The sequence below is a fragment of the Pezoporus flaviventris genome, unplaced genomic scaffold, assembly GCF_033815535.1.
Source record: "Pezoporus flaviventris isolate CSIRO_AGI_PZ_B2104156 unplaced genomic scaffold, CSIRO_AGI_Pfla_v1 ptg000021l, whole genome shotgun sequence".
In the NCBI taxonomy this organism is placed as follows: Eukaryota; Metazoa; Chordata; class Aves; order Psittaciformes; family Psittacidae; genus Pezoporus; species Pezoporus flaviventris.
The window spans coordinates 4,809,206-4,836,494 of NW_026892569.1; the positions used below are offsets into that span (position 1 = coordinate 4,809,206).

Below are 27,289 nucleotides of genomic sequence, written 5' to 3' on the forward strand. Positions count from 1 at the left end.
GACCTGTGATCCTGAGCTGATGGTCCTGTCCCACACCTGAAGCTGTTCACATCGTAACTTAGTGGGCAGGATTACACCCCAGAGCTGCGTGGACCAAGAAGAATATAGGTATTCTCTGACCTGATTTACCTCGTTCAGTTGCTCTATTTAAAATGAATTCATTAGTGCTCAAGAAGTGGTGGCTCAGATGTGAAACCACCAAGTGCCCATAGCATAGTTCATAGCAAACTGTCTCCTTTGAGGTAGTGAGCAATATTTATTCATTCACTCAATCCAACCTGGGCCTGCCAGAGCTTTTCCCAGCTCCCATTGTCACACCAATGCTTGTTGTTGGACCCCCGAAGCCAGGAGGTTTATGTCACTCATATAGCATGTAAAAAGAAGTGGGGCATCTCCATGGCACCATGAAAAGCCTCCATGCTATAGAAAATATTTGAAGTGGGTTATGTCCTTCATTGGTTTTGGCATTCTGGGTTGTTCTTGATTTTCAGCTCACTGAAACTAGCTAAAAAAGTAACTCAGGAACCAGCCTTTACTCCTGGTATAAGGGAATGACACACTTGGATTATAGGCACCGTTACATAGCCACAGATCAGCAGATATCACTGCTGTTGAAGCACAATGGGAGCTGTATCTTGACAGCATGGTAGCCCTATGTCTTGGGACTCTTGAGACGCTGAGGACATGCTGGCAAGACTCATCTTGCTGCCAAAATGTATAGCAGTGGTTTTACTGCACACCCCCTACAAGTGGTGTGACAAATAGGGTAGGATTTGCATTGGTGTTGCCTATGAACAAAGCTGAGCTACCAGGCTATCGCACAGAACCCCATGGGCATCGCTATGGAGCATGTGCCATGGGTCTCCTCATACCTGGCTGGGGCTGCTTCCCCATTGTGGTGCCTTCTGGGTAGATAAGGTGAGCTGTGGAAAGCCAAGAGAAAGAGGACTCCAAGTGAGTTCATCATCTTCAGGCAGCCTTGGCGTCACGTCTCAGGATGCTGACAGACTCACAGCAGATTGTACGTCAGATGCTAGCTGAAAAATGTAAAGGTAATGTCATCCTTCTCCCTGGAGGGTAAATCAAATGGATCACAATCAGCAAACAACCTTTGAATTATTTACAGCATTATTTTTTCCCCTTATGCCATACCTGTTTGTGCTGCTGTGCTGAAGTAATAAAAGCTATTAAAACTGGAAAACTTCTAAAATAATGATTTCATTACTGCACTCATTGTGTGCCTGTGGACATTTGCACGAGCTCGAGAGACAGACACTGGGGGGATGAGGAATAGAGCTGACATAATAAATCCATTTTCCTCTTTAGCCTGGAGAAGATGTGCCTAAAGATACACAAAAATACTTCCTCGTCCCTCCTTCAGAGCCACACGTAGCTCTAGCTTCAGAATGGGTTTTCACACAGATGGTACCACTTTACCATGCAGAGCTTGCGTAGTGCCCTCACAGCAAACAATAAAAGCACATCCTCAGAGCCACATCTTCCCATAGAAATAATCCCTTAATGCCCTGAGTTAAGTAAGCCAGTGGCTCAGGATATAAATGAAGTTCTTTCCTGTTACCACGCCATCAAACAGGTTCATTCAGCCAGGTCCAAACTGCAGCCATCAGGAGGACAAAGCGTCGCTACCACTCACAGGGAAGCCATCTGCACCATCAGCCTTTCACTGGAACAGAAGGGACAGTGCAACAGGGGGCTAGGTGAGGGCCTGAACTTTTTAGGAGTGTGAGGGAGCCCCAAGGACAGCAGTGCTGAGGGGCAATGTGCTGACAGCCTCCAACTGGGGAGCTGCTTGTTCCCCACCTTATCTGGTGCTGGCCGCCTCTTGAATATGATCTAAGACCGGAGACCTGTATCTTCAGTGCTCCTCCCCTGGAGTTTATAGTGATCACCTGGGTACGCTCGCAAGTGGTTTGTATCCTTTCCAGCGGCTGGAAGGGCCATTTTCAACATAAGATTATCTAGAAATGAATGAGGTGCAGGAAATGTTCAAGGTCAGTTTGGACAGGGCTTTGAGCAACCTGGTACAGTGGAAGGTGTCCCTGCCTGGGGTGAGTGTTGGAACTGGATGAGATTTAAGGTCCCTCCCAAACCATTCTAGGATTATGAGCTGCCCAATAGTCATTGTCCTTCAGTGCTGCAGTCCCACTCCTGCCTACCCACATGGAGGAGGTACCAAACATCAACTTGAGTTGCCTATTTTAAATGTCCAGGGAGAGACTCTCGGATCCCAAACGCATTTAGCACTCCAGTCCCATGGAAAGCCAAGCAGCAGCTTGGCGGGGTCCAGCCAAACTGAGCCCAGAAGTGTCCCAAACCACACATACACATTAAGAGCCAACATCTAGGACTGATGTGCTCTTGCTGACAGTGATGTGGCTGCAGGTCACCTGCCGTTCCCACACGTTGGCTTTGCCTCCATCTTCAGGAGCCGGTGTGTGTGTGTCTAAGAGCACATCAAAGGAGCTGAAGCACAATTAAGACTGAAAAGTGAACACATGATTATTACTTTTTACCCTCCCTTCTGCTGCGGGTGACAGAACGCAATCAACCCTGACGTGCTTGGTTGCTTAGTAGCAGCCAGCCACATTTTTAATTATATACTAAAATATGCTAAAGAACATAAAACGGCTGTGTGACTAATACGTGGATATCAAGAAAGGCATGTGACAGCAGCTAAATTGCTTCAGTGTCTGATAAAGAGTGGCCCTGCCAGGCTTGTCATCGGAAGATCAAGGGAAGGAGGTGGAAATTATTATTAATAAAAAAAATGACTTTTTGAAATACACCTTATTGTTTGCAGTGCATTTTTGTTACTGTCTAGCATGAATTTAATTCTTTTCCATTTATTCAGCTTTGATTTAATTCCTGCTTTTTCAAACAGAACTATTATCATTAGACCTAAAATCTTTGCTTATTTTCTTATTACCTCCGATCTCGTATTACTTCAAAATAGAAAAGTAGGAAGCCACACAGGACAAAGCTGGGCTCTCCTCAGCACAAGTTCTTCATAGATTTGTTTGATCAAAATTACTTTAGTGGTCAGAGAACAAGAAATTATTTTGTTACTTACAAGTTCTGAAGTAATTTCTATTGCAAAAACCTGCTCCAGGAACTGCTTTTCAGCAGGGAAAAAGAAGAATAAAAGAGGAAGAATACGAGCTCTAATTTCAATAAGATCCCTTCCAATGCAAACCATTCTGTGATTAATAAAGGAGTATCTAAGCAGTTGCTGTTCACATGGCCAGCCAAAAGCATTCAGTGCGACCAGTGTAAAACCCGGAGCAGGCCAGAGACCTCGAAGGCACTAAAAGGTTTGACTGAATGTGTTTGAAGTGGCTAAACAAACAGCGCTGAACCTAACAGCAACTGCTCTGTTCCTCCTGCGGTGCAACACGTGCTCAACCTTTCCACGCTTGTCTGGCTGGAGCCGGCGCCCCCAGTACAAATTGCACGCTGTGTTCGGAGAAACAGCTTGTGAACGGCAGTGTTAAATCACGGCTCGGCTCAGAGCGACGCGAGTTCGCTGCGGGTGCCGGGATAGAGCTAACGTGGTACCGCAGGGAATGCCACCGGCCAGTGACGCCGAGATCATCACTACGGCAGGCGTGATCAGCGAGGGCAGCCTGCCCACGTTAAAGCCTCGCAGCAGGAAGGATGCAGCCCCACAAGAGTGTGCTGTTCCCTGCCTTTGTAACTGGTGTCTAGCTGGCTGCTATCAAAGGCAGACAGGAGGAAAGCCAGCGGGAGCAGGGAGTGCTGGAGAGGCGCTGCTGAATGGTGGGAGACGGAGGAAAGCGTCTGAGAGAGACCAGAGCACCCAGGCTCTGTGCCCCACCTACCAAACCCTGCTCAGCGCCCAGAGCACATCTCGGCCACCCAGTGCACCTTTACCAGCACCAGCCTCATTCCCGTAGGATGAGCACCACACTCAGGCAATGGATTTCATGCTAGAGCCAGGCACTTGCCTTCCTTCCCAAAGGATTGCAGCTGCCCAGCCTGCCGGTGGCTATAGAGAGGTGACCACTGACAGGCTGTGCCCAGCTCCCAAAGCCTCTGACAGGGGGTCCTGCCCTCAGCAGATAAATCAGGCATTGAGGATTTCTCCCATAGCTCCTTTGAGACAGCATCCACGATATGCAGTGTTGTACATCAACCCCATGGTGATCTCTATAAATACATTAAAAGAGAAATCAATGTTTAGATGTTTTGCATGCCCTGTCTTGTCCTACTCACTTAGCAGCCTCCCCATTGCCTTGCACAACTCTTAGGGCCAGCATTAATATAGAGGCCTGTCACAAGAAACATCATTTCCCTTTATGACCATAGAGCACAAAGGTGCCTCAGCCCCAGAAAGCGCAGGGATGGGGTAGAAGAATGGCAGCACAAGGGGCTGGGAGCTGCTTCTCCTCCTTCAGACATGCATCTGTCCATGTTCAGTGCTGAAAGAGCTGAATCCTTCTCAGCCTTTGCAACCTTTGAATCCTTTGCAACCTAGATGAGAAAGTTGAAACAAGGAAGAAGCTGCAGCCTTAGGCCTTGGAGAAGATCAGCATGAGCTGCTGTGAAGAGAGTCACACAACCCTGCTTAAAAATTAAGCAGTTTCAGGGAAGGGTGCACTTTGGCTCACAGGGAAAGACAACAGTGATGGGCAGTGCATGTGCATGTAACCCATGAGCCAGCATCTTGCAAGTCTTACTGATTCTAGTAAGTCAGGATAGGGTTGTACAATCAGCTGGTTTTATAACACGCAGTAAGTACAATAGGTGCATACATTAACTTCCAACATGATGCCCTACAGCAAATTTAAAGTCATGAAAGGCAATTTGTGTGATTCTCCACAACTTCAGGAACCCCCTTTGCTGCGTGGAGCCTCTGATCTGGCTGTGGCTCCAACCCTGTGGCTGTGCAATCCCCACCTCCTTCCTGGCACTGGGAGCTGCCAAGCTCCCAGCTGCACCTTCTCATAAGGAAAGCACAATGCTTTCCTTATGATGTGATATGGTGACACTGCCATTGGTGTGACAGGGTCCTGCTGTGCTGCCTCACCATGCAGTTGAGCAATACAGCATCCACAGCATCCACAGCCCTTCCCAGCAATCCATACCCCTCCAGGTATGGAAGCCTTATCTTTCACACCCGCTTTCTTACCCTGCACAGCATTTCCCAGGCTTGTCCAAAGGAACTAAAAGGCTCCCGAACAGACCTGCAGCCACCTCTGCTGACACACATCAAGCAACTGCTTACAGCCACTACCCCTACGATGGGTTTTCTTCCTGCTCCTACTGGGTTCTGCAACCCAAGCAAAACCTGAGGCTGCTCCCAACAGCAAGGAATTCACTTCCAAAATGCAGTGTAGCACAACTGACCACCAACAGGAATGACAAAATACATCTAAAACCTCTTAATTATATTCTAGGCTGATGATAAATACATTTCCTATTGCAGTACTACGATGTCACATTCTAACACTGTGCTGAATCTCTAAGAAACAGCATTACAAAACCTGCTGGGAACACTCACAAGCTTTAACTCAAATGTATTCTACAAAGAGGGAGCAGGGCTTTTCTGCTGCAGTCCTAACAAAGTCAGGTAGCTTCACCCAGTATTTTGTTTGGTTGGTTTTTAAACTGAATGATGCAGGACAGCCAGTCATTTTTAACTGCAACTGAATTAAATACTCTGTACTCCAAAGAGGTATCAGATTTTCAAGACACAAATAGGCCAAATTCAAAACTTCTGTGGTTGGTATTCAGGGTTTAAACCCGGTGAGACAATACACATTAACCACCACCACTGCAGCAATGTCCACAGAGATAGTGAGGACCCCATGCACAGTAAGCGACAGCCTGTGGAAGAACAAGATGAGGAGGGATGAAAGCAACAGAGAGACAGGGAAAGATGATGAAGATGGGAAGACAAGACTCCAGCTGGTTCCTCACCAGCACAAGCCAGGAGCTGCTGTTTGCATGTTGGGTGAGTGGAGGGTTCAGAGAAGCAACCCGGGGTGAGCAGTGGAGGACTGGGGTCTCTCCGTACACAGGTCAGTAGTGCCTTTGCACGAGCGACAGCAGAGCAAAGAGGTGCAGCACCCCAAGGCCTCACTGAGCTCGTGCCTGAGACAAGGGTATGGCAAAAGGCAATGGAGCTGGGGCGGTTTTGGCAGACACCTCTTTGAGAAGGGCAAGAGACTGGTGTGGTTTAAGCCCAAACCAAGACAGAGGCAATAGGGATGGGAGAGCCCATAGGAGGGCAGAAAAGCAATGATGTTTTGCTGTGTTCCTCATGCTGGACCATAAGCTTTAGGTCTATCCACTTGGATGTGTATTTGCAGAGCACAAGTAGGGCCTGATCCGTAGCTCTGTCCCCACGACGCTACCACCATGCAAATACAACCGGACAGCAGTGGTGCAACTGGAGCTCTTGACTGACAGCAGGTCAGGAACACAGACACATCCACCACCAGGTCACAAACACAGGAGCGCTGCCGAGACTTCAGATGCATGGAAAAACAAAGATTCACTTACACTGAAAACGAGTGGCTTACACAGACATATGTGAAAAACCAAAATGCTTTAATCCATCTATCAAGAACAACAGTTCAAATTATTTCATTGGATACATTAATATTGATCCATAATTTACAGTGCTATGGACCATACACAAATTATTGCTGCAGTCAACAGCAGATGAATATCAACATTACAGTACCAAGCATCATAGCAAGAGGCAGTAATTAATGTCACTTTTTCAAGAAATATAGGTATTTATACTATTATCAACATCAGCTTCCCCCCCAGTGCATTTTATGTCAAACAACATAAATGTAAGTGCATTATTTTGTGCTTTGTGCTTTCCTTACGTACCTTCTTTTTGCTTTTACAGGTTGTAAGAGTTAAATATTGCTTTATAGGCCAAAAGCAGTAAGGAAGAACTTCATGGTACTCTGCATGTTCCTGCTTGTTGCATGGCTTTGGCGAAGGAGCATTGGTTGATATTCTGTCCACCCGCCCAGGGAAGCCCAGTGTCACACCAGACATTCATGTCATCAAACTGGGCAACAACTCCTGACTATCTTACTGCACCTAGTTCATGCCAAACCCTGCCTGCAATTGCTGTCTCTGTCCCCCTGCCACTGATCCCCTGTAAAACATCACAGCCACACATCCCACAATGCTCAAAGGGGCAGACATCTCCACTTAGCACCCGCCTGGAGGTCCATGTCTCCTAGAGATGTCCCTCCCCACTGCAGTGTCAACGTGCTGCTATTCAAAGTATGGCCAAACTCAGAGGAGGGCTGTAACCTAAGGAAACGCAGGGTGAACAGTGAGCAGGTCACAGCTGAGTTACATGTTACCCCAGCGCAACCCAACATACAGGGAACGCACCACACAGCTGCTGGGACCATAGCAACTTGCATCAAGAAATCCAGCTCTTGATGTAACTGTTCTTGAATCTTAACTCATTTCCACACACCATGTGGCCAAAATATCAGAAATCACGGCTGTCAGCAAGTACCAGTGGTTTCACATAAGCTTTAAAAATAGTTATATACCACAGTCTAGACTTCCGTTCCTGAATGCCCATCATAGGAGTCAAACCAAAAAGTCAATGTATTCAGTGGTTCTCAGTAACTACGCTCCAGCGTGCACACCTGATTTTGTTGTACAAGGCTGTAGAGCTGTCCCACTGTAATGGAGAACGGTAATGCAGTCCCGTGTTACAGCTACAAGCATTTTGCAGCCCTGATTTCCTTTACCTGCCACCCTGACCAAACAGCAGCACCAGAAGCCTATATTCACATCCTCAAGTCAGAGTGAGCTGCCTTGCTGTGAACTGGAACATTTCCTGCCTGGGGACCACAGTGGCCACAGAGCATCCTGCAGGCTCCTGGACCACAGCTTCTCTACCCTAGGAAAGACACATTCCCAAAAGCAGTCTGAGGTGGGGGGGAGAGGCATCATTATAATCTAAATCCAGCTCCTCCTTCAAGAAAACAAAAACAAAACCCTAAAAGAAAGAAAAAAGCCACAACCTGGTGGTTGCATCAATGCTAACACATAGCTCGCTGCTCAAGCGGAAACGGAGACGGCTGAACACAGCCAGCAGCAGCCACAGAAAGAGCAACATGAATGCAGACCCCAGAGTACTGTAACAGCAAGCTGTGCCCCCACCGAGCCCTTCGCCACTAGGGCCAGGCAGGGGACACTTCAAGAACCATCCGTGGGGAAACGTTTGGGTGAAAGCTCAGCGAGCCACGCCACAGGCCAGGGAATCCCTGATGCTGTCCCCCACTGTCCCATCGCTACCCAATTCACATTTGATTGCTGACCACTAACTGCTGAGACCACGGTTTCCTTATAAATCCTGCCAAACTGGTGCTCGAGTCACTAACCATTTCATTTATCCTATGTCATTCCCAGTGTAGCACGAAGGAGAACGGGAAGCTCTTTGTTTTCTATACGTAGGCACCATGCTACACTTCAACGTCCTATAAAACATCACCCTAAAGCTCTCTCCTATGCCACACTTCAGTCAGTGCTAGTCGAGGAAGACTACAACTAGAGTTTAAGGCACTTCATTCTGAACAAGATACACTTGCCTGCCGCTTGCGAGTCAGCTGTAGGCTGCCATTGGAAATCCATTCGATCCCCCTAGCTTGGAACACCACGCGTCACCTCTGTAAAACACCTAGGCTTGATATAATACGAGTAGAACTACCGTTATTGCATAGGACTACACTTGAGTAGATAATGCACCAACTACTTTTACAACATGGTTGCATGTTAAAAATTAATAACATTGTTATCAAGTAACAGTTATTTGCAGATACAGTAAATTTACTCTTTTTTTTTGTTTTTTTTTCCTTATGTCAGCGCCAGTGCTGAAATAAAACACAAATTGCTATAACGGGTATATTAACTACATAGTTATGTTTCCAAGCATAGTACTACTTTTTTTTCCTGTATCACTAAAAATAAATATGTAAGTTCAGTTTCTCTACAGAGTCGTTTTATTACCTAATCTAAATTTGTATTCTACCTTAAATGCGTTTAAAAACATCTTCAAAGTGAGACTGTAATATACAAAATATTCTCAAAATCTCTCTTAAAACACAGAACCCTGCAGAAAAGCTTCCTTTCAAGTGTTTACAAAGAACGCAGAAAACTTCCAATGAGTTTTAAAAATGTCAAAAAATCGTTGCAATATTAAGAGGCAAAAAACCTTACAAATGAAATACAAATATATTTAAAACAAAAAGTTGAGGGTAACTAAGGAATCCATGCAAATCAAAAGTAACTGTACAATGCAATTTAAAAAGAAAACAGAAAGCCAATTAGATATGTACAACACAATGTGCCCAGCTGATAAAACGCACTGATTTTTGCCCAAAGAGTTGATACCAACTTACAGTGTTCCTGCCTGGGTTACTGTTGGCAAGTCATCATTGTGTTACAAACCAAAATGAAAATCTAAGAGAAAAAACTTGAACCATGATCAAAAGGAAAACCCAAATCAGCTCAGAGTAAAATTAAAGGGCACTCTGAGAAAGAGACTCTCATCTCCCTGCAATTTTCAGCAACAGCTTTTTCTAGCACAATCGACACAATCAGGATGTCTCAACACTTTTGGTTTTTGTTTGGATTATGAGTGGAATAGGGTGGGGATTTCTCCTCCCTAAACACTTGTCATGTAAAGACCAACATTTGAGGGACACTGTATCTTTAAGGCAGCACTATTCAATTCATACAATTACAAATCGGACTTTGTGGTTGTTGTTTCTTTACATTCTTTAACTTTACATTTTGTTTCCAAGTAAATAGGTTGCATTTACAGTTCTATGATTCCCCCCTCCCTCCCCCTGTAGAAACAGACTCTTCATTTATAATTCTATTGCTTTGAGTAGATTTGACCAGTTCAAAGTTCTTGGCGAATCCAGTTCACAGATACTGTACATATGCTGTACAATATTTTGGAGGCATTGGTAGTTTTAAAATAGAATATACAAGTTTCTTCACAAAAATGCTAAAAAACTCCTATATATATAATATATACACACACACTCACACACACTGGGCTACTGATGAAGCACAAGGAAGGAAAATCAAAAAAAAATCTACAAAAGGTAAATTATTTCATCTACTGATCAAGAAACAAAAAGCAGTTTATGAAAGATGTGCCAAGTATATGCTAACAAGCATGGTCGGTGTCCTCCATGCTCACGCTGCTCCGCCTGCTACTTGTCTTCGATGCTCCAGGAGACACAGAGGACAGTAGTGGGTCAGTCACTCCGACAGGGGAGAGGGTATCGTCCATCAAGATATCTTCCAGTTTGGATCCCATTTTGGCAGGAACACCGTAAGTGCCAGTTGGTTCAGTCACATTTCCAAGGTTGTCACTGAAGGTGATGGTACCATCAGTGAGATCGAGGGTGGTAGTGCAAGACAGGTCTGTGTGGTGCGGCATGATGTCTTGGTTGCAGTTGTCCAGCACCGGCTCTTGTTTGATGACCCTGTTGACCATATCAGGGGAACAGAGGCCTGTAGATGGAACAAGGGACAGTCCGTGTGCCCGAGCTTGCATCTCAAGTTCCTGTGAAGGAGGAGAAGGGACAAATTAAGAGAGAAATCCGAAAACAAAACGTGTCATCCTACACTCTTGCGTACTGCAACTTAACAGTCTCCTTCTGCTGTACGCAAACTGTTTCCTCCCTTTCCAGCAGCAAAAAGTGCTTGCACCTTGAGCACTTCCACCCTGCAAAAGTTCACTTGACCATTAGTCTCTTGAAGAGGTGGGTGAACATGTTCCCACAGAGGTTCTTCACACTTCCATTCAGAACCTACATCAGATCCAAAACCCCAAGCCCTGTAGAACAGACATGTTTCCCCTTGGGCCCCTTTCCAAACCAGTGCCACAGCAGGTAAGTCTGGCATCAGGTCAGGAAAGCATTTAAAAGGGGGTGGTGGGGGGGAAATGTGTGGAAACAGCAGAAGCACATGTTTAGTAATTTTTAAAAGTCATATGTGAAAACACAGCATGTCTCTGTGATGCTCATAGTTTTCTGCTGAGACACTGGCAGGGATATTTCTCATTCTACAAGTCTGGCAGAACTGTAAGTAAGGAGGTCAGCCAAAACTGAGCAACGCTATTCTGCAAATCATGTGGCCTTAGACTTCACACAGAGCCTGGATTCTTTCAATCTTCATCAAAAGTTTAAATTCCACCATCACATTTAAACATACAGATGCACTTGACTGAAGACGAATAATAGAAGAATTCACTCAAACGCCCTTTCTCAAATGCAGCAGCAAAAGAGACGTTTTGCTTCTACTTATGTATTATATTAGGCAATCACATCACTGCTATGATTGTACTGTTTCTGGATATTCCTAACACTAAGGTTGATTTATACCCTTTTTTTTCCATTTTCAAGCTAAAACAACAAGCTTGTAATGGCACACTGTAAGATCAGCAGAGAAAGTGGAACAAGACAGCACTTCTTTCATCAGCTAACATGCCGAAATTAGAAGTTCCTTATCCTTTGCTCAATCAGAATCAAGATAAAAAGGGAAAATACAGACATCAGATTATTTGCTGCCTGGTCAATTTGCCATTATTCAAGGGTCTGATTTTTATGTTATTTTGACTGAAGAAGAGGTTTTTTACCCCCAGAAAAATCTTGGCAGACATCTCAGCATTGGTCACCATGAATTAGACCGGTGGCTCCTTCTAACCCACATTCCTACAAACAAGCTTCAGTTACCATTACTTGCAGTCACACACTGCAACATCAAGAGCATTTGCAGCTTATTTATCAGCAAACCTGTATTCTGAGCAGCAGATGCCTATTGGCATGTTCCAACTTCTTCTGTCTGTTCTCAAGCTCCTTCGTGCGCTGCTGCTCTCTTTGCAGCTTACGAATGTAGTCCACTGATGCTTTTAGAATAGTTCCCTTATTCCAGCGCATATCCCTTTGAAATCAGCACAAAAAGAAAAGTTAACACTATCAAGAAGGCTTTATTTTACAGGCACCACCTTCACCATTGGCAGCTATGATTACACCTCACATATACGTAACTCCTGGGAAATATTTATTCCAGGTTTACGAATACAGAGCATCTGAAATGCACTAGAGGGGGCCCGAGTGCAGCTATTGTGAAGCAGCCTGCAGGACCCTGCAGCTCTCCAGCCCCTGCCTTCTGCATGGTTTGGGACCAGCACTGTGCAGAGAAACTGAAGATGAGGGGCTCCTTTCATTGCCTCATGACAAGGCTGAAAGACAACAAAACCCCCCAGGACTTCTCAAACACTGAACAATTTACAGGACTTCTCAAACATTGAACTCTTTACTATCTGGGTGATGCCCGATTTCAGCTGAGGAATTAGGACCATATGTAACCTGGTGCTTCTGTGCTAAATCACCTGAGGCGATGCCTAAAGGCTCCCAAGCAGTAGCAAGCAATAGTCATGGTAGCACTGCCATCACAGCTGTGTTACGGTAGGAAGAGAAAAGCTCAACATAGCAGCATATCTGCAGTATTGTCTTGCATGCCTTAGAGGAAGCTACAGAGCTTCTCTGGATAGTAGCTATGAGTTACTCCATAGCCTTAAAATAATGGAAACTCTCCCAAAAATCACAGGGCATTGATTCAGATTTCAGTGAGACTTTCAGGCTCCAGAGCAAGGGTGCCGGGCACTCCTTGCTTCTGAATCAGCATTAGGAAAGCACTAAGACAAGTTAATAACAGTAAAATCACCTAAAAGAACTACTGAGAAATTACCACAGACACTGACAAGTTATCGGTGAACAGACACAGTTATGCTTTGTATTTTAATTCCTTTTTCTTGGAGGGAAGGGGAATAGGATGACTTCCCAGATGAGCTACCCTCCATTTTCAAAGAAAGAAGGGTTGGCTCTGTCTTGCCAAGATATGGCATCTAATAAATTAAAAGAATCATTTAGCAAGACAAGCAGCCAGCTAGAGCAGTGAGATCACTCAGACTAAGGTTTTGCATCCTGACAACTCTACCTCTGGTAAGGCAGTCACTACCAGCATCAACCCCAGCCCTGCCAAAGCACAGGGTCCAGCTGGATGCTGAGCTGCTGCACAACAGTATGATGACTGTTTTATGACAAAAATCATCAAATTAATTTAAACTTAAGCAAGTTCCAAAGGGAAAAATAAACCCCAAGGCTATCTTTAAAAAGTATAAAGCATTTCTACAGTCATGGAATGCCAAGATCATACAAGAAAGCCCAGGAATTTTGTTTTGGTAAATTCTTTTTCTCCCCTAAGGTTTTTTTTTTGTCTTTAAATATCTCCCTCCCACAGTCTCCTTGGCACGTTATACTTACGGGTCATTTGACTTGGGTATCAAAGTGCCTAGTTCTTTTATACGATCATTAATATTAAATCTTCTTCTTCGTTCAACTTTAGGAAAAACAGCACAAGCGTTACAAGTAGTATTCATACTTAATTACAACATATAAAGTGCTTCATCAAAGATTTCTTTAAGCGCCTTTGAAATATTTGCCTGAAGCTTAAAATCCAGTGAGAGAGTAACTTGATTTTGCTCTCCTACACATGGACACACTAAAAGACAGATATTTTGTCTATACCGTAAAAACGTGGAACTGCTGAAGTGGCAAAGTTAAGCAGAGGCTCTAAAAACGAATGTGTTAGCATAGGACCCAACCAAGGAGCAAACGTTGCACAAATTCAGAGACAAAAATGTAGATGCTCAAGGCATCTACATTTCCCAAAGCAGGAAAAGGGACAAAACATACAATCTCTTTTTGAAAGTAATCTTCCAGATGCAACATTTTGAGGATCCAAAAGTCAAATGTAAATACCAATTTTCCTGTGTGAACTCTTCATGCTATGGAAAAGGCTTCTGAACTGCTCAAGGCATGAAACAGTTCCTTTTTTCTACTTATACAAAATATTCAAGGACAACTTAAGGATCCTTTAAGTCATATGATGCTCTTTATTTTAAAATGTTCTTTTCCAACATGGAAATATGCATTCCCTTCAAAAATGGAACTTGAAAAATCACCACGCTGAGGGTGCACACTGATGTTGGAAGTCACAAACTGATCACACAGCTAAGATTTTAGATAAATTAAAAAAGGGGGGCCAAACAGTGCAAAGTGGACTTGTTAAAAGCAACTGGATCAACTGTTGTTCCAAATAATTCTATTGATGATAACCACCCTGGCTTATTGAAAAGAAACCAAAACAGAGTTTAAAATTCAATACTAGATTTAAGCACGTTTCACAAGAATTTGAGATATTTAATCTATGGGCATAACATAATTAACTGGTACTATGTATTACATGCAGTGTCTCATTCAGATTTAAATCACCAGCATTCAAACACTTATGTCTAAAATCATTACTAGAATTGGTGCAAAATGCAAAGAATCAAAACTTACTCAAGTTGTGATTGTCCTTCTTTTGCCTCTCCTTAGCCAACGCTCTCGCTTCCGACTCTGTAGGAAAAATACATGCTGTGCATGTGAATGAAGTAATTAGAATTAAAGTAATTCAAACCCAGTGTTTCAGTGTGTGAAGTATTTGCGCAGGAAGCCTGACTGATACTTGTCAAACCAATTATTACACCCATTCCAGTGAGTGAGAAAGGCCTGTGATTGCCACAACACAGCACTGGTGTTGAACTTCACCTGCAGAGCATCTCTTCCCACACTTCCCATACTGACTTCCATGATGAGAATGTTTCCCACGGAGGCCCTGATTCAGCAAGGTATTGAGGACAGCGCACTGCTCAAATCCAACATACCTTCTCCTATGATTATACACGGCAGGCATGCTTATGCAGCACACAGAAGCTGAACCAGAGGAACAGCATGCTTACTGCATTGCTACCTGCACAGGATATGAAGCAGCCAGGAGCCAGAGATTCTACTCACCGGAATTAAGGTTACGTCCCTTAGTGGCACATGCATGCACATCACCACAAGACTTGAGGTGTAACTTAAGTGACCTATTAAAAATATTGTATTTTCCAGCTACACTAGCTGCTCTCATTAGATGAAAAAAAGATGAAAAATTCAACACCTTCATTAGGAGTAACACTAGAAAACAATGGTCCTTGCTTTGGGCAAAGCAAACATTAAAATGACAACAACCATTCTGCACATCAGTTGTCTCCTCAACTCAGCACTGCTCTTAACCTTTCCCCACACATTTGTAATCAGACTTCAGCATGCAACAGTTCAGGCAAAAGCAAAACTGTATTTGTTATTTAGAGCTCTCATTTGATCTTACGTTTCTCAAGCAATTTTAAGTATTTTCATATGTTTGCTCTACCCCTTTTAATTTCTGAAATAGGTAATGTCATTAATCCTTGCCCTGTTGCACTGAAATCCCAAAACCAGAAAGCATTACTTGGCTTCACAGCAGGCCAGCGAGAAGGAACGAGTGTATGATCTATTATCCCATGTTCCATTATGGAAACAAAACCCCTCAGTGACTCCAACACGTTTCTTCCCTGCATTATTTTATTTTTAAGGAAAACGGATTATGGCCCACCCAGTTAAAAGTAACAGGTGATAAGGGCTCCCCTGGACTACTGAAAGCTTACTACTTCACTGCTTAGAATACAGGGCTACTGCCGTATTACGCACAGTGTAACAAGTCATATCCTCTTCCAGGCTCCCAAAGGATTCCCAGAAAGCTCAAAAGATCACTGCATGTGTTAATGAAATTTGGGCTTAATCTGACCTTGCCTTATGAAACAAGTATGAGGTTTGTAAGGTGAAAACCGATACAAACAGCACTGTTGGGTGAGCAGGATTCCCATTAAATGCTTCAGTAACTACAGTTGAGAATTCAACAACCATTATGAACACCACATGATGGGATGAAAGATTTGATTTGGGGGAGGGGGTGTCTTCATCATTTTGATATTTATACAGCAGGATGAAGAAAAGTTTCTGACAAGTGCTAGATTTAAGTATTGCAAGCTCTCTCCAGCCTAGCTCCAAGAGTAAAGATCAGGAAATGGAGAACCAAAAGGCTCCTGCCTGCAATAACATGCTGATTTTAAAATCGCTGGCTGTCAAAAAGCACAATCAAATAGTGCTTTCTGCAGAAAGGCTTGGCCAGATCAATGTCCAAATGACTGCTGTTAAATCTGAGTTTAATTCCTAAACCTCTCATAAATTGCATGCAATCTGCTAGTATATATTTTGAACAGAAAAAGCACTTGCCTAAATCATGTCTATGTACAGGTAAACATAGCATATAGACATTAAACTTAGGTCTATTCTGATGCACTGGGGACCTCCATAAGACTGCTTCACTCACTGACTTCCCTTCTCTTTCCGCTTTCTTCGCCTGGAGTCTTACACAACCATCTGCAGTGAATCCAGCAGCCTGGGCATCCAACAAGTTGGATTTGCAGTCTACAGCTACCTTTAACTTTCTATAACTGGGGCAATGAAACTATCTGTAATGCAGAACTCGGAACAGTTCTCATCCCCTCCCACCCTCCTCTTTACATAGTACAAGCTTTTCTTTTTCTAGCAGCCACAAATCATTGTGCAGTTTGTGTGTCTTCATTTGGTGCCTAACTCAAATTTTGTGCCATCATATAAATGCAAAAATATCCGCCAGCTCAGAGATTTGGCATTTCCTCCTGAGAAGCTGACTCCTGGGCTATTAAAACTGCTCTACTTAAACTAATTCCTGCCCAGAACCTGCTTTGCAACTGAGTCAGCCTGAGAGTTTTCACAACAGAAACACAGAAAGATGGGAGACAAGAAAGAAACTCTGCCTCTACCATACTACATACAGTATGAGTCCTTGTTGGGCTTAAGAATAGCCATTTCTGGGGGTTATGATAACTTCGTCATTAGTTATATCCTTTAAAGTGAAGGAGAACAGCAAAAATAAAACATGCTTGAGAATATGAAACTTATTTCTTCCTTCCAACTATTTAGCTTCTGTACACATGTGCTTAGAGAAAGAGGATTTTAATGCCCCTCTTCCCTCCACCTGCTTCTCAGGGCTTATTCACAGCACTGCTGGAAGAACCAACGTGACAAGAAATCTACTTCATTTTCATCTTAAGAGATACGTATTCTCCAGTGTCTAATTCTACATTTTGCAGGATCTAGGTGTCCAGATTTCATATTACAACAGGTTATCTGTTCATTACTGCCCTGCCCTACTAGAGTGAGGCCTCAACATGCAGCATTCCTCAACAACAATCCCACAGAAACTCCGGATATGAAATTTTTGAAGTTTGGTGTTGACAGAGCAAACAATGAGCCCAAACTAAAAAACAACTCTGCAGGAGATGCACAGAAGCTTCCAGTGACACAATGCTTTCAGGGTGCAGATCTGACTATAACAACTAGGGACTTTAACTTATCATGTCACAGTGAACACATCCATGCCCACACAGAAACACAACTGCACAGCACGATAATACATCTGCTAAAAAATGGTCTGCAAAGCAAAAGGTAACTGTTCATCCATATATTCTTTCTCATAACAGAACTTATGTCCAATATCACCTGAATTCAAAACAATTACGCTATTACTCCAAGGTGGTATTTTAGACATATTTACCTGTGAGCTCCCTTTTTATATTAGGAAGATTAGCTGGACAGGAATTGCTGATGTTTAGTCCTGGAGGAGGCATGCTTTGGTTGCCATAAAGGTCAATCAAATTGCCAGACACAGGCAACTGGAAAAGATAAACAAAGAAAAATATCATTTTGTTTGTCCTTATGAAAGGCTTTGGACAGAAGAACAGTTAGGATCTGCTAAGAAATCTGTGCTCTTCTCCTGCAAACAGAGTGTGCAGTAAGGTCAGCAAAAGGTATGTGCAGGCATGAGGAATAAAACACCTACATTGGGAAAATTTTGTTCTTTCTCATCACAAATACACAGAGGATATGCAGAAGACGTAACATGCTGACAATACTGCTGTATTGTGGCTCCTTATTCTTCTGTGAAGCTATTCTATCTGTACCCCCATCACTTCTCTAACTCAAAATATCTGAAAGAGCCTACAGAGCTCTCCTGGAGGAAGCCCCCCTTCTTCTAGGAATATGTGAGTGAAAGTACTTAGCAAGTTGTCACATGCTTTAGGAAGAACACTGTATTTTCATGTGTTTGAAAGCTACCTACACAGAAAACATTTAAGCTTACTTTAACTTGTTTTTTGCCTTACATAACAAGAATGTGCACCAGTAGGAGGAAGTTATTTTTATATTAAGTTTTCTCAATTACTTGCTCATTTGCTATTCTTATTTAGGTATGCTTAAGCAAGGAGATTTATAGAGAAATAGGTTAGTATTCCAACAAGACTTACCAAAGCTATCCCTTTAAATTGTAATGTATTTAAAGACGTTTACATTTGTCCTGAGTGGATTATTTTACCCATCTCTTATTTGTTTTCAAACCAGGTTTTGAAGAGACAGGTATAAAACACTTTGATATCTTATCTGAGTGGCAATACTTCTTACCATTGTTGCTGCAAAGAAAACCCATCCCTCCAAGACACTGATCCTGCAGAGATTAGAGTAAGTATTAAACTTTACACCCATGTAAATAATGTTGTTGAATACAATGGAGTGAGTCACAGCCTAGGCTGGTCCTTGCCAGACTGAGACCTAACAAAATTTATCTGCCATCTGGAGCTACTCAAGAAGCAAAGCTGATATGCAGCCATTAAAATACTGACAGCTAGAAGCCATGCTGATACTTCAACAGAGAGTGGCCAACAACTAAAACAAAGTCCCTCAATCAATCTTTCTGTGAGAGAGGAAGAATGTAACTGAAACTGAATTCCGAGTTCTCACCAAGATTCAGCCTTACAAATCCTTGCCCTCCCTTTCGCTCTTGAGCGCAATATATTAAAAATGAAAGGAGAAAAAAGGAACATCTATCATAAAGCTAAGGTCACAGTTGTTCGTCACAGACTATGGACCCAGTTGTGACCTACCCACATTAATGTCAGGGTGACCACGGCTCTACAAGTTGCCCCTTGTATCTTTTGGCCCGTCGAACGCATCCATGACACAGGCACAGCAATAGCGTCATACACCCTTCTGACTTGGATGTGCTTTTTCTATTCATGCTCCTAAGCATGGGGAGAGCACAAAGACTTTGTTTGTAGCTCGGGGACTTGAAGTTCAAAACCAGACATGTGAAATCTAATTAGGAATTTCAGGGAAATGAAATATGGAGAACAGTTAAGGTCACCAAGCTGTGTTCCCTGCTGCAAGATGAATCCTGCTTGTTACAAGTTCATGGGTTTTATTTCTTTTTCCAAAGGAACACAAATTTCCATGTAAACAAACAGGACCCGTGTAAGCAGTCACAACAGAAGGGGGCAGTAACACGGACAGTTGCTGGCTGAATGGCCACACTGAAGTCCTGCAGAACTTGCATGCACCAGAGGAACCCAACCAGGAGCTGTGCACCAATCTGAGCGCAGGCACTGCCAATGTAGCATCAGCTAAATAAAGGAAGATGAAGGGAGAAATCTGCGCTGCTGCTAAATGTTGCAGGCTTGTATGCGCACATGAATGCTTATCAAGGAAGCCTACATTAGATGTAGACACCAACAATCTCGATTTGAACTCCACAGGTCAAAGCTTCAGTTGTAACTTCTACTACAAGCGTGACTACACATGGTCCACGCTCAGCAGGATCCTCTCAGAGGCCTCTTCTCCAGGATGGCTACAAATCACATCTTTGGGATTTATTAATATAATTAATACATTAATTTATACATTTATTTATATTTATAAATTTACACAACTCCTTTCAAATTAGAAACATAAAGTGTATCCAACACATCAACTCACCTCAAAAGGCTAAAACACAGTTAAGGGTAAGTTAAAACGGAGGTGTATCCTATTATATTCACTATTATATTTCAGGTCCCAGAGGGATAAAATTAGTTAACTTATAAGGTAAAGCCAACAATCATTAGTGCAGAGTTTAGAGAACTGGAAAGGGGAGAGGATCCCTATGCTGTGGGCATCGGTTTGAGATGGACAAGTCATCAGAGCTGTGAGCACACAAAAGCAGCCACTAACCTCAAATGGGGCCAAAAAACTGCCCAAAGAAACAAAAGGATCTTATAACATGCATAATGCAGCAACACCCAGAATTTATTTCAAATGCTTCCTACTGGAAGAAACTGGATAAACTTAAATGTTGTTTGCCAACATTTCAGCTCTAATCTGCCTTCCGATCACTTTGCATCTGCTTTTCTTTCTTTATGAATAGCTGCTTTTACATACAGAAATTACAAATATGGTAATTATTACTGCAGATTCATCATAGTGTGCATTCAGGGGAGTCTGAGGCTTTCCTTTCTCCACTACTCCAACAAAACAAGCACTGACATTCAGGCCATTTGGGCTCTGTATAAAATCAATGAGACCTTGATTGTGTGATCAGCAAGACTGTTTCTAAGGTATCAGTGCATACTGAAATGGGTTTGGTTCCCCAGCTCGTGCAGCCTACAACGTATTGTGCTGTTCCTTTATTTATAAGCACACGCTCCTCAACAATCCCTGAAGTAAGACTCCTCTCTGGAGTTAACTTCCACAGGGAAGTCACATTAAGAAGTGGAGATGCATGAACTCACACAGCTTTCCATGTCAGGCTCTTGCTAGGATTGATTAGCTGGATGAATCAATTGTACTCTTGTATGCCAAGTTGAGGTGACTTTACACACAATACCTACCTGTTCAATCACTAGGTCCTATCTATGCAGAAAACCCTCTGGACAAACTAGTGACCATTCTGTGATACCCTTCACCACAGAAGCAAAGCCAGTTAACTTGTGACCCAATACCAAAGTTTACAAACACTTCTGCAAGCAGTTGAGTGCAATGAGCCCTTTTCTATTAAGAGGTTCTTGGGAGCTTCCCTTAGCTCACTCTACACAGAAATCCCTGATTTTGCTTATCAATTAAGTACTGTTAACAAATGCAACAAACTAGTCCTTTTGTTCTCTGCTGGTTACGGAACAACGCAGCCTTTGTCGCAGTCTCAGCACGGCTATTTATAGGCTGCATCTCTTTAAAGACCATTTCCTCTCGATTCCTTCCACCTCTACTTAACTCAGTCTAGAGACATTAATTCCTTATTAGTAAAATGCTGAGTGTTTTAAGAATTAAACCCTGTTCCAAAAGGAAAGTGTTACATCAGGTTCATTTTTTTACCAAACCAACTGTTGGGAAATACGGTTCAATTTTCAACTCTTCAGGTTAATTCCGAGACTAAAATATGTTTGTTTTTTTTGCCTCTAGCAATTTAAATGTGTTAGTTTAAAGTCTTAATTCTACTATTTCATATCCTTATTTCACAGACTTCACCACACACAGTATCTAAAATTTCACAGTGAATGTGGATCACGGAGCCTTTACAAGGCTTCTTGTCACGCATCAAACAGGAGGGATGCAGACTACCCTAAATATTGACTACATGTATTCCTTGCACCAAAAGAGTGCAGAGTACCACTACGTCTGGAAGCAAAGAGCCTCTGCAGGGGTCCCTGTGGAATGCGAAAGCACAAAGAAATCCAAGCCCCCTCTGATTTAACAGGTCCCAATCCAATGCAACTTCAGACAAAGGACTCAGAAGAACCTGGTTCCTCAATAAAAATAAGATTTTTACTAAAGACTATTTTAGGTTTTCCTCTCCTGTTCCGGGACAGCTGCACTTTTCCAGTCACCCTGGATTAAAGATTAAATTAAAATTAAAAATTCATTCTTTCAGTAGGACTCTGCAGTGATTTCTCCATCTTCTCAAAGGGCACCACTCAGAAAGGGATGCTGATGGGCCATTCCCTGCAGCATGCACCTTGTCTCAGAGGGCTGTGGGAATCTGTGGGAGCGTAGGACTGGGTTAACATGACATCAGACGACTACTGTCAACGTGAACCTATGCTACAAAATGGCTCCTGTGTGGTAAAAGCTGTAACTTTTGGCACTAGATAAAAAAGAAACAGACACCAGCACTGGCAGACATTTACCCAGCCAGATCTAACAGCTCTTAAGCCCAAGGCAAAAAATTCACTGGAGCTACCCTCCACAAAAGATCAAAACAAGATTATGCCAGAAGTACGATTATACTAATGCTCACAGCAATGTGAACCAGCACACAGAAACAGCGACTTGCTCATAACCTGTGCCTTCCCTCACTCACCAATTTTCACACCTCTGTGCTCTTGTCTGCTGTCACAGGCTTCCTACTTCCTCTACCCCGGTTCAGTTTCTTAAGCTTCTTTATCCCTTCCCTTTTTGTTTGTTTTGAAGGTTGCTTTTTAAGTTTTTCTTTTGTTTGTTCAGTTTTGTAACATCACTGCTGCCATCTAGCTAGGGGCTTCTGCACATTTGTAATGAGGTTAAGCTAAAGCTCTGATGTTAAACTAGAGCATCTCTGGACAGGGATACTAACACATCCTTAAGCATGGCGTATTTCTTACTTGAACATGAAAAGATACAGGAATCTGCAGTGCTGGGAGGTTCCTTCTAGGCTGTGTCCAAGTATAATGTCCATGGTGATCTTTAACATCGACGGGTATGAGCTCACTCCTGGCAGCCCAGTTCATTCCTCTCTTACAATCCTCTCATGTACTAACTTGACTTTGAAATAAGAAAAGCAAAATTGTCCTTTGCATTCCCTCAACCTGATTCCAGCTTGCATTTTTACATTCGTATTTTTCATTGCAACTGCATACCTTAAGCTCTTCAAAGAAAAACTAATTGTGCTCTATGGGACAACACAGTAACTACTTAATTGCTTGGAAAAAACAGTCGTGCTAATGTTTAGCATTCTCTCAATTAGAGAATTAGCAGGGAAACCAGAAGGAAAGGAGCATTGTACCGTATTTGCCATTTGCAGGGCTGGGTCCACCAAGCCAAGGATTTCTTCATTGTAACTTGACTCCAGACTAATTATGTCATCGATCACATCATCCATCTGCAGCAGAAAAGGTGGACAAAGGAAAACAAAACAGTTATTGGAACACTAGGATACAGAGGCCTGACAAAGCACCTGAACCACACACAAGCTCTCTGCAGCACAGGCCCAGGCACGCTCCAATCCCCCAGCTATGACTCCTGCTATTCAGGCAGGACAGTCAGGTCACGACAAAGCTGAAGCTTCATGGTCTAACCTAACCCATTCTTGCCATTACAAATTACCCTGCACTTCCTGCCTCAACACACTGTTCCTCCCAGGAACACAGGAAGAGATAGCTCTGCATAAAATGAGCTATGCTAATGATGTGAATCCCTTTCCCCTGTCCAGCTCTGCCTGCCTACCCTCCACCTCTTTATTCTAGTTGTGGGGTCAAAGCCTGAGTACAGATAGCAATCCCAAGCCTCTGCCACCTGCAGGGGAAGGAGAGGGAATAAAGGCTTGCTGCTAGGTGATAGGCTACCCACCTCAACAACAGAATCCATTGGATTCAAGTCCCTCATACACCCTCCCACGAAGCACTACCCAAGAGCAGCTTGGAGGTGATTTTAGGTGGTGCAAGCAATCTCTTTTCTGGGGCTGGGATGGAAGGTGCCTCCATAAGCTCCTGCACTGTTAGGATAAACAGAGCCCTTCAAAACACCCATGCAGGTGCTCCAAACTGTCCTGAAGGACTGACTACATCCCTTTTGCTAGCTAGAAAAAAAGGAGATTAAATGACAATCACCTATAAAAATCAATGCGTAATGTTGGTGGTAGAAACAGTGGTATATAGTATTTTTGTATCAGCCCCAGAAATCGTGATCAGAATGAATTAACTTGTTCAAAGTGAGCGCAAAAAAGGAACTAACGGTTACACAGCCCATACGTGAAGTCTTGTTACCAGAAATAGAAACCCCTTAGTTTAAAAAAATAAAAAATAAAAATTAAAAAAATGAAAGAAAAAAAAAAGAAAGATGACTCCTGAGGATGAATCAGCACGGATGGATTAAAGTCTTCTCATATCATTATTTTAAACACAAGTGCGATATGTACAGAAACATGATCTTAGAAACTATTCCTTTTTTTTAAAGGCAAGTGTGATGTGCAGAGACATGATCTTAGGAACTATCAGGACAAGGAGACATACATGCAGTCTTGGGAAAACTGCATTACGAAAGATTTTCTTCAGTGAGACCTTACTGCACGATCGATATGTTCTTCCGCTCTAGCATCACAGTGCTACAAAAGCTCTGCCCCTCTTTAGATACCTTTATGTGCTTTTGACATCAATGCTAACAAATGCTGTTGTTTTGTTCTTTAAATATATCTGATATTCAACTTCTGAAAGGCACTACAGGGCAAGTTTATTCTTCAACATAACTTCTAACATGCTGTGCTCCAACTCCTGTGTCATCCAGTACCTGCATGCATGATGCTCGTGAGTGTGTATTCAGAGCCGGGCACTCACTCTCAACCCTGCTTTGCTCTTCAAATTTATAAAATCCCTGCAGAAATAAAAAGAAAAAAAAAAGAAAAAAACAAAAAAAAAAAAAAAGAAAAAGAAAAAGCAAAGCATGGATCTGAGTTCACGGCACAGTCTCAGTTCCAAAAAGAGCACAATTTAAACAAGTCATGCACACATGTGCCCGATGACACAGCAAAGTGAAGCTGTAAATATCTTTGGGGTGGGGGGGAAATACTTGGGTACAGCTAGGACAACAGGATGGAACGATCTGATTTTCACTTCTTTCATTGCTATGGAGCACAAGTAATTTCTCTTGTACACTCAAAATATGTTCTGTAATAATTGTTTCTCAAAGCTGCAGAACATTTTACTCATGGAGTACACCTATATTAAAGACCTGGCACAAAGGCTTGAGGGGGATGCATGAAGGGATGCAAGGGGTTCAACAACTGTCTCTCATCTGTCATGTTACAAAGTTATTGATGTGATTTTTAGGCTTGTTAACGTCTTTCAAACCATCTTCCTTCAGCATCTGAACACAGAAAGTTTTTGCCAGCAAAGATTAACACAAGGTTATAGAGGACTTCCAGGCATACACTAGAGAAGTCTTCTATTTGCAGCACCGAACTCGCCCTGTTCAGTAATCAGTAACACGGGCTATATTAGCTGGGATAATCTGGCCTTCCAGCTAAGCATGAGACTCGCTCAAATTTTACTGTAAAAATGCCTACCATATCTCAAAAAGCTTTGTGTTTTTCAGTTATTTTTGCTATGCTCTTTGCTCTTTTTACACGAATGAGCCATAAATAACATTATTTCAGAAAGCTACAGCTTACAAAACAGCTTTGTATTCTCCAAAGGTCAATTGTTCAGTGCATGCACCAGGCAAGGGGGGTGAAAGAAAAGTAGTTTTGATAAACTAGCTACAATAGTTCAAAACGGAGGAAGTTAGAGGGACACAGGTTTTCTGCCAAAATATTCTATGTAAATGTGTATTAGGCAGGCAGACACAGAGGTAGTAGCTGCACTTTCAAACTGAACAGTTCAGAAAAGAACAAACACAGCATCTCAAGAATGAGAAATACAGTGTGAAACAGAAAGAAAGCAGACTGCCATTTCCTTTTACTGAAGAATACGAACAGGGAGAGCATATTACCTCTTTCTCACAGTTGGAGTTAAGGGTAAGCATAGCCATTGGGCTGTTGGGCGCGCTGCTTCCAGTTCCAGGCGGCATGACATGATCTCCGGGCTGGTTTGGACATGGCAAGCTCAGGGCTTGGTTGGCATGTTTGTTTGCTAGAGTGGTAGAGAGGTACTGCTTTACCTGCTGCCTCTGGGCTTGCTGAATGTGGTACTTGGTTGGATTCTCAAGGTGAGTCTGCACCTGTATGACACAATTGAAGAAGTGCTTTATTGTTGTACATCCATATCAACTGTAGCATGATACATACACACAATCAACTTGAGCTATAAACTTGTGACATATAGACCAGCTAAGCATTTGACTTAAGTACAAACCTGTGCAGCTCCAAGGAAGGCAACAGCGCTTCGGTAATCCACATTCAGAGGCAAGAAATCAGTTTGACTTAGTATTTCAATAACTGACTTAAGGGTAAACCAAAAAGTCCACTTATTTTTCTACCCCACGAGATTTCACACTTAAGACCAACGCTCAGGTTCTCCAGTTTATACAGATGCTCCCTAACAGACAGTTCTGCATTCAGATCTTCAGGCGACATTTAGTTTTCACTAAAATATGAAGAAACGAGGTACTGCAGGAGTTCGTTTGTTAGTAGCTACATTAAAACCAAGTGTTATGGAGTGCAATCCTTCATCGGCTATCAACTAACAGAGAGATCAAAATATTCATTGTTGGTTTTTTAGGTTTTGGTTATTTGTTTTTTTTTTAAAGTAACACATAAGGTTAAGAATTAAAAATAAGAGGAACAAACTATCATTGTGCCTACAATTTATTTATATCTGAGATACAGCCTAAATCATATACAAATAAGACAGCCTGTTTATAAACACATTATGCAAATAAGATGCAAGAAGAGAAAGAAGTGTTTCAGTTCAGATCAATCACTGTCCTCGGCAACAGCTATTTTTGTATTTAAGATAAGCTTTTCAGTACACAGATTATTTTTCATATATACAAAATAGGAAGAACTCTTACCCAACTATTCTCACGCACCATAAATAAGCAAGAGAAGAAAGGTGATTTTTTCCTATACAAAATTTCCACCATATCCTGGAAACACTTTGTCACCATCCTTCAATCATTTATGTTTTTATCAGAAAGCGGAAAGCAAATCTAATTATAATGATACTTTGAAAAGTTTTTTTTGCTTTAGAACAGCTCTGTTAAAGTGACTTTCACTGTTACAAAGGACCATGTATGTCCTCCACTTCTTATTGTGGAAGAAATTAAATAAAGCGCACTAGATGCTAGAGGAAAAGGATTTAATGTATACTGTAAGCCTTCTTACCAATAGGTTTTAAAAGAAGTCTGCAATAACAACTCACCTGATAATGATTATACTCAAGCATTTCCAGCATATTACTAAGAGGTTGCAAGAGAAGAGACTGCAATATCCTTCGCTCTATGCTACTCCGGTTTGAGGGATTCACATATGGAAGGAGGCACCATAAACAATCTACCCGAAACAGCAGAAGGAACTTGAACACCACTGCTCAGACTTATAGTAACGTAGGCTAATTAGCCACGCATGCAGAGAAACAAACAGTTCACACAGGGGCTCCTCTTGGAAGCTATGCAAGTTTAGCCCTAAGTATTGGTATTATCTTTTTCCCCCTGGCTTTGATGTCATGGTTTTTCAC

At 42.5% G+C, this 27,289-nt stretch overlaps 1 protein-coding gene across 8 annotated transcripts in view; it reads right to left on the reverse strand.

The window, feature by feature from the left end:
* Positions 1-10,145: 10,145 nt before the first annotated feature.
* The window catches only part of MITF (melanocyte inducing transcription factor), a 98,664-nt gene continuing 81,520 nt past the window's right edge, over positions 10,146-27,289 (reverse strand). For 3 of the 8 annotated variants that reach the window (XM_061455751.1, XM_061455748.1, XM_061455756.1), the window contains exons 3-10: positions 25,605-25,832; positions 24,405-24,488; positions 22,906-23,001; positions 17,620-17,737; positions 14,457-14,531; positions 13,377-13,452; positions 11,844-11,991; positions 10,146-10,612 (exon numbers count right to left, since the gene is read on the reverse strand). In XM_061455751.1, the coding sequence (XP_061311735.1) occupies positions 10,211-10,612; positions 11,844-11,991; positions 13,377-13,452; positions 14,457-14,531; positions 17,620-17,737; positions 22,906-23,001; positions 24,405-24,488; positions 25,605-25,832 (1,227 nt within the window). In that variant the 3' untranslated portion in view covers positions 10,146-10,210. The remainder of the gene's footprint in view (positions 10,613-11,843; positions 11,992-13,376; positions 13,453-14,456; positions 14,532-17,619; positions 17,738-22,905; positions 23,002-24,404; positions 24,489-25,604; positions 25,833-27,289) is intronic. The other 5 variants (XM_061455753.1, XM_061455750.1, XM_061455755.1 and 2 more) reach the window with 3 other exon arrangements.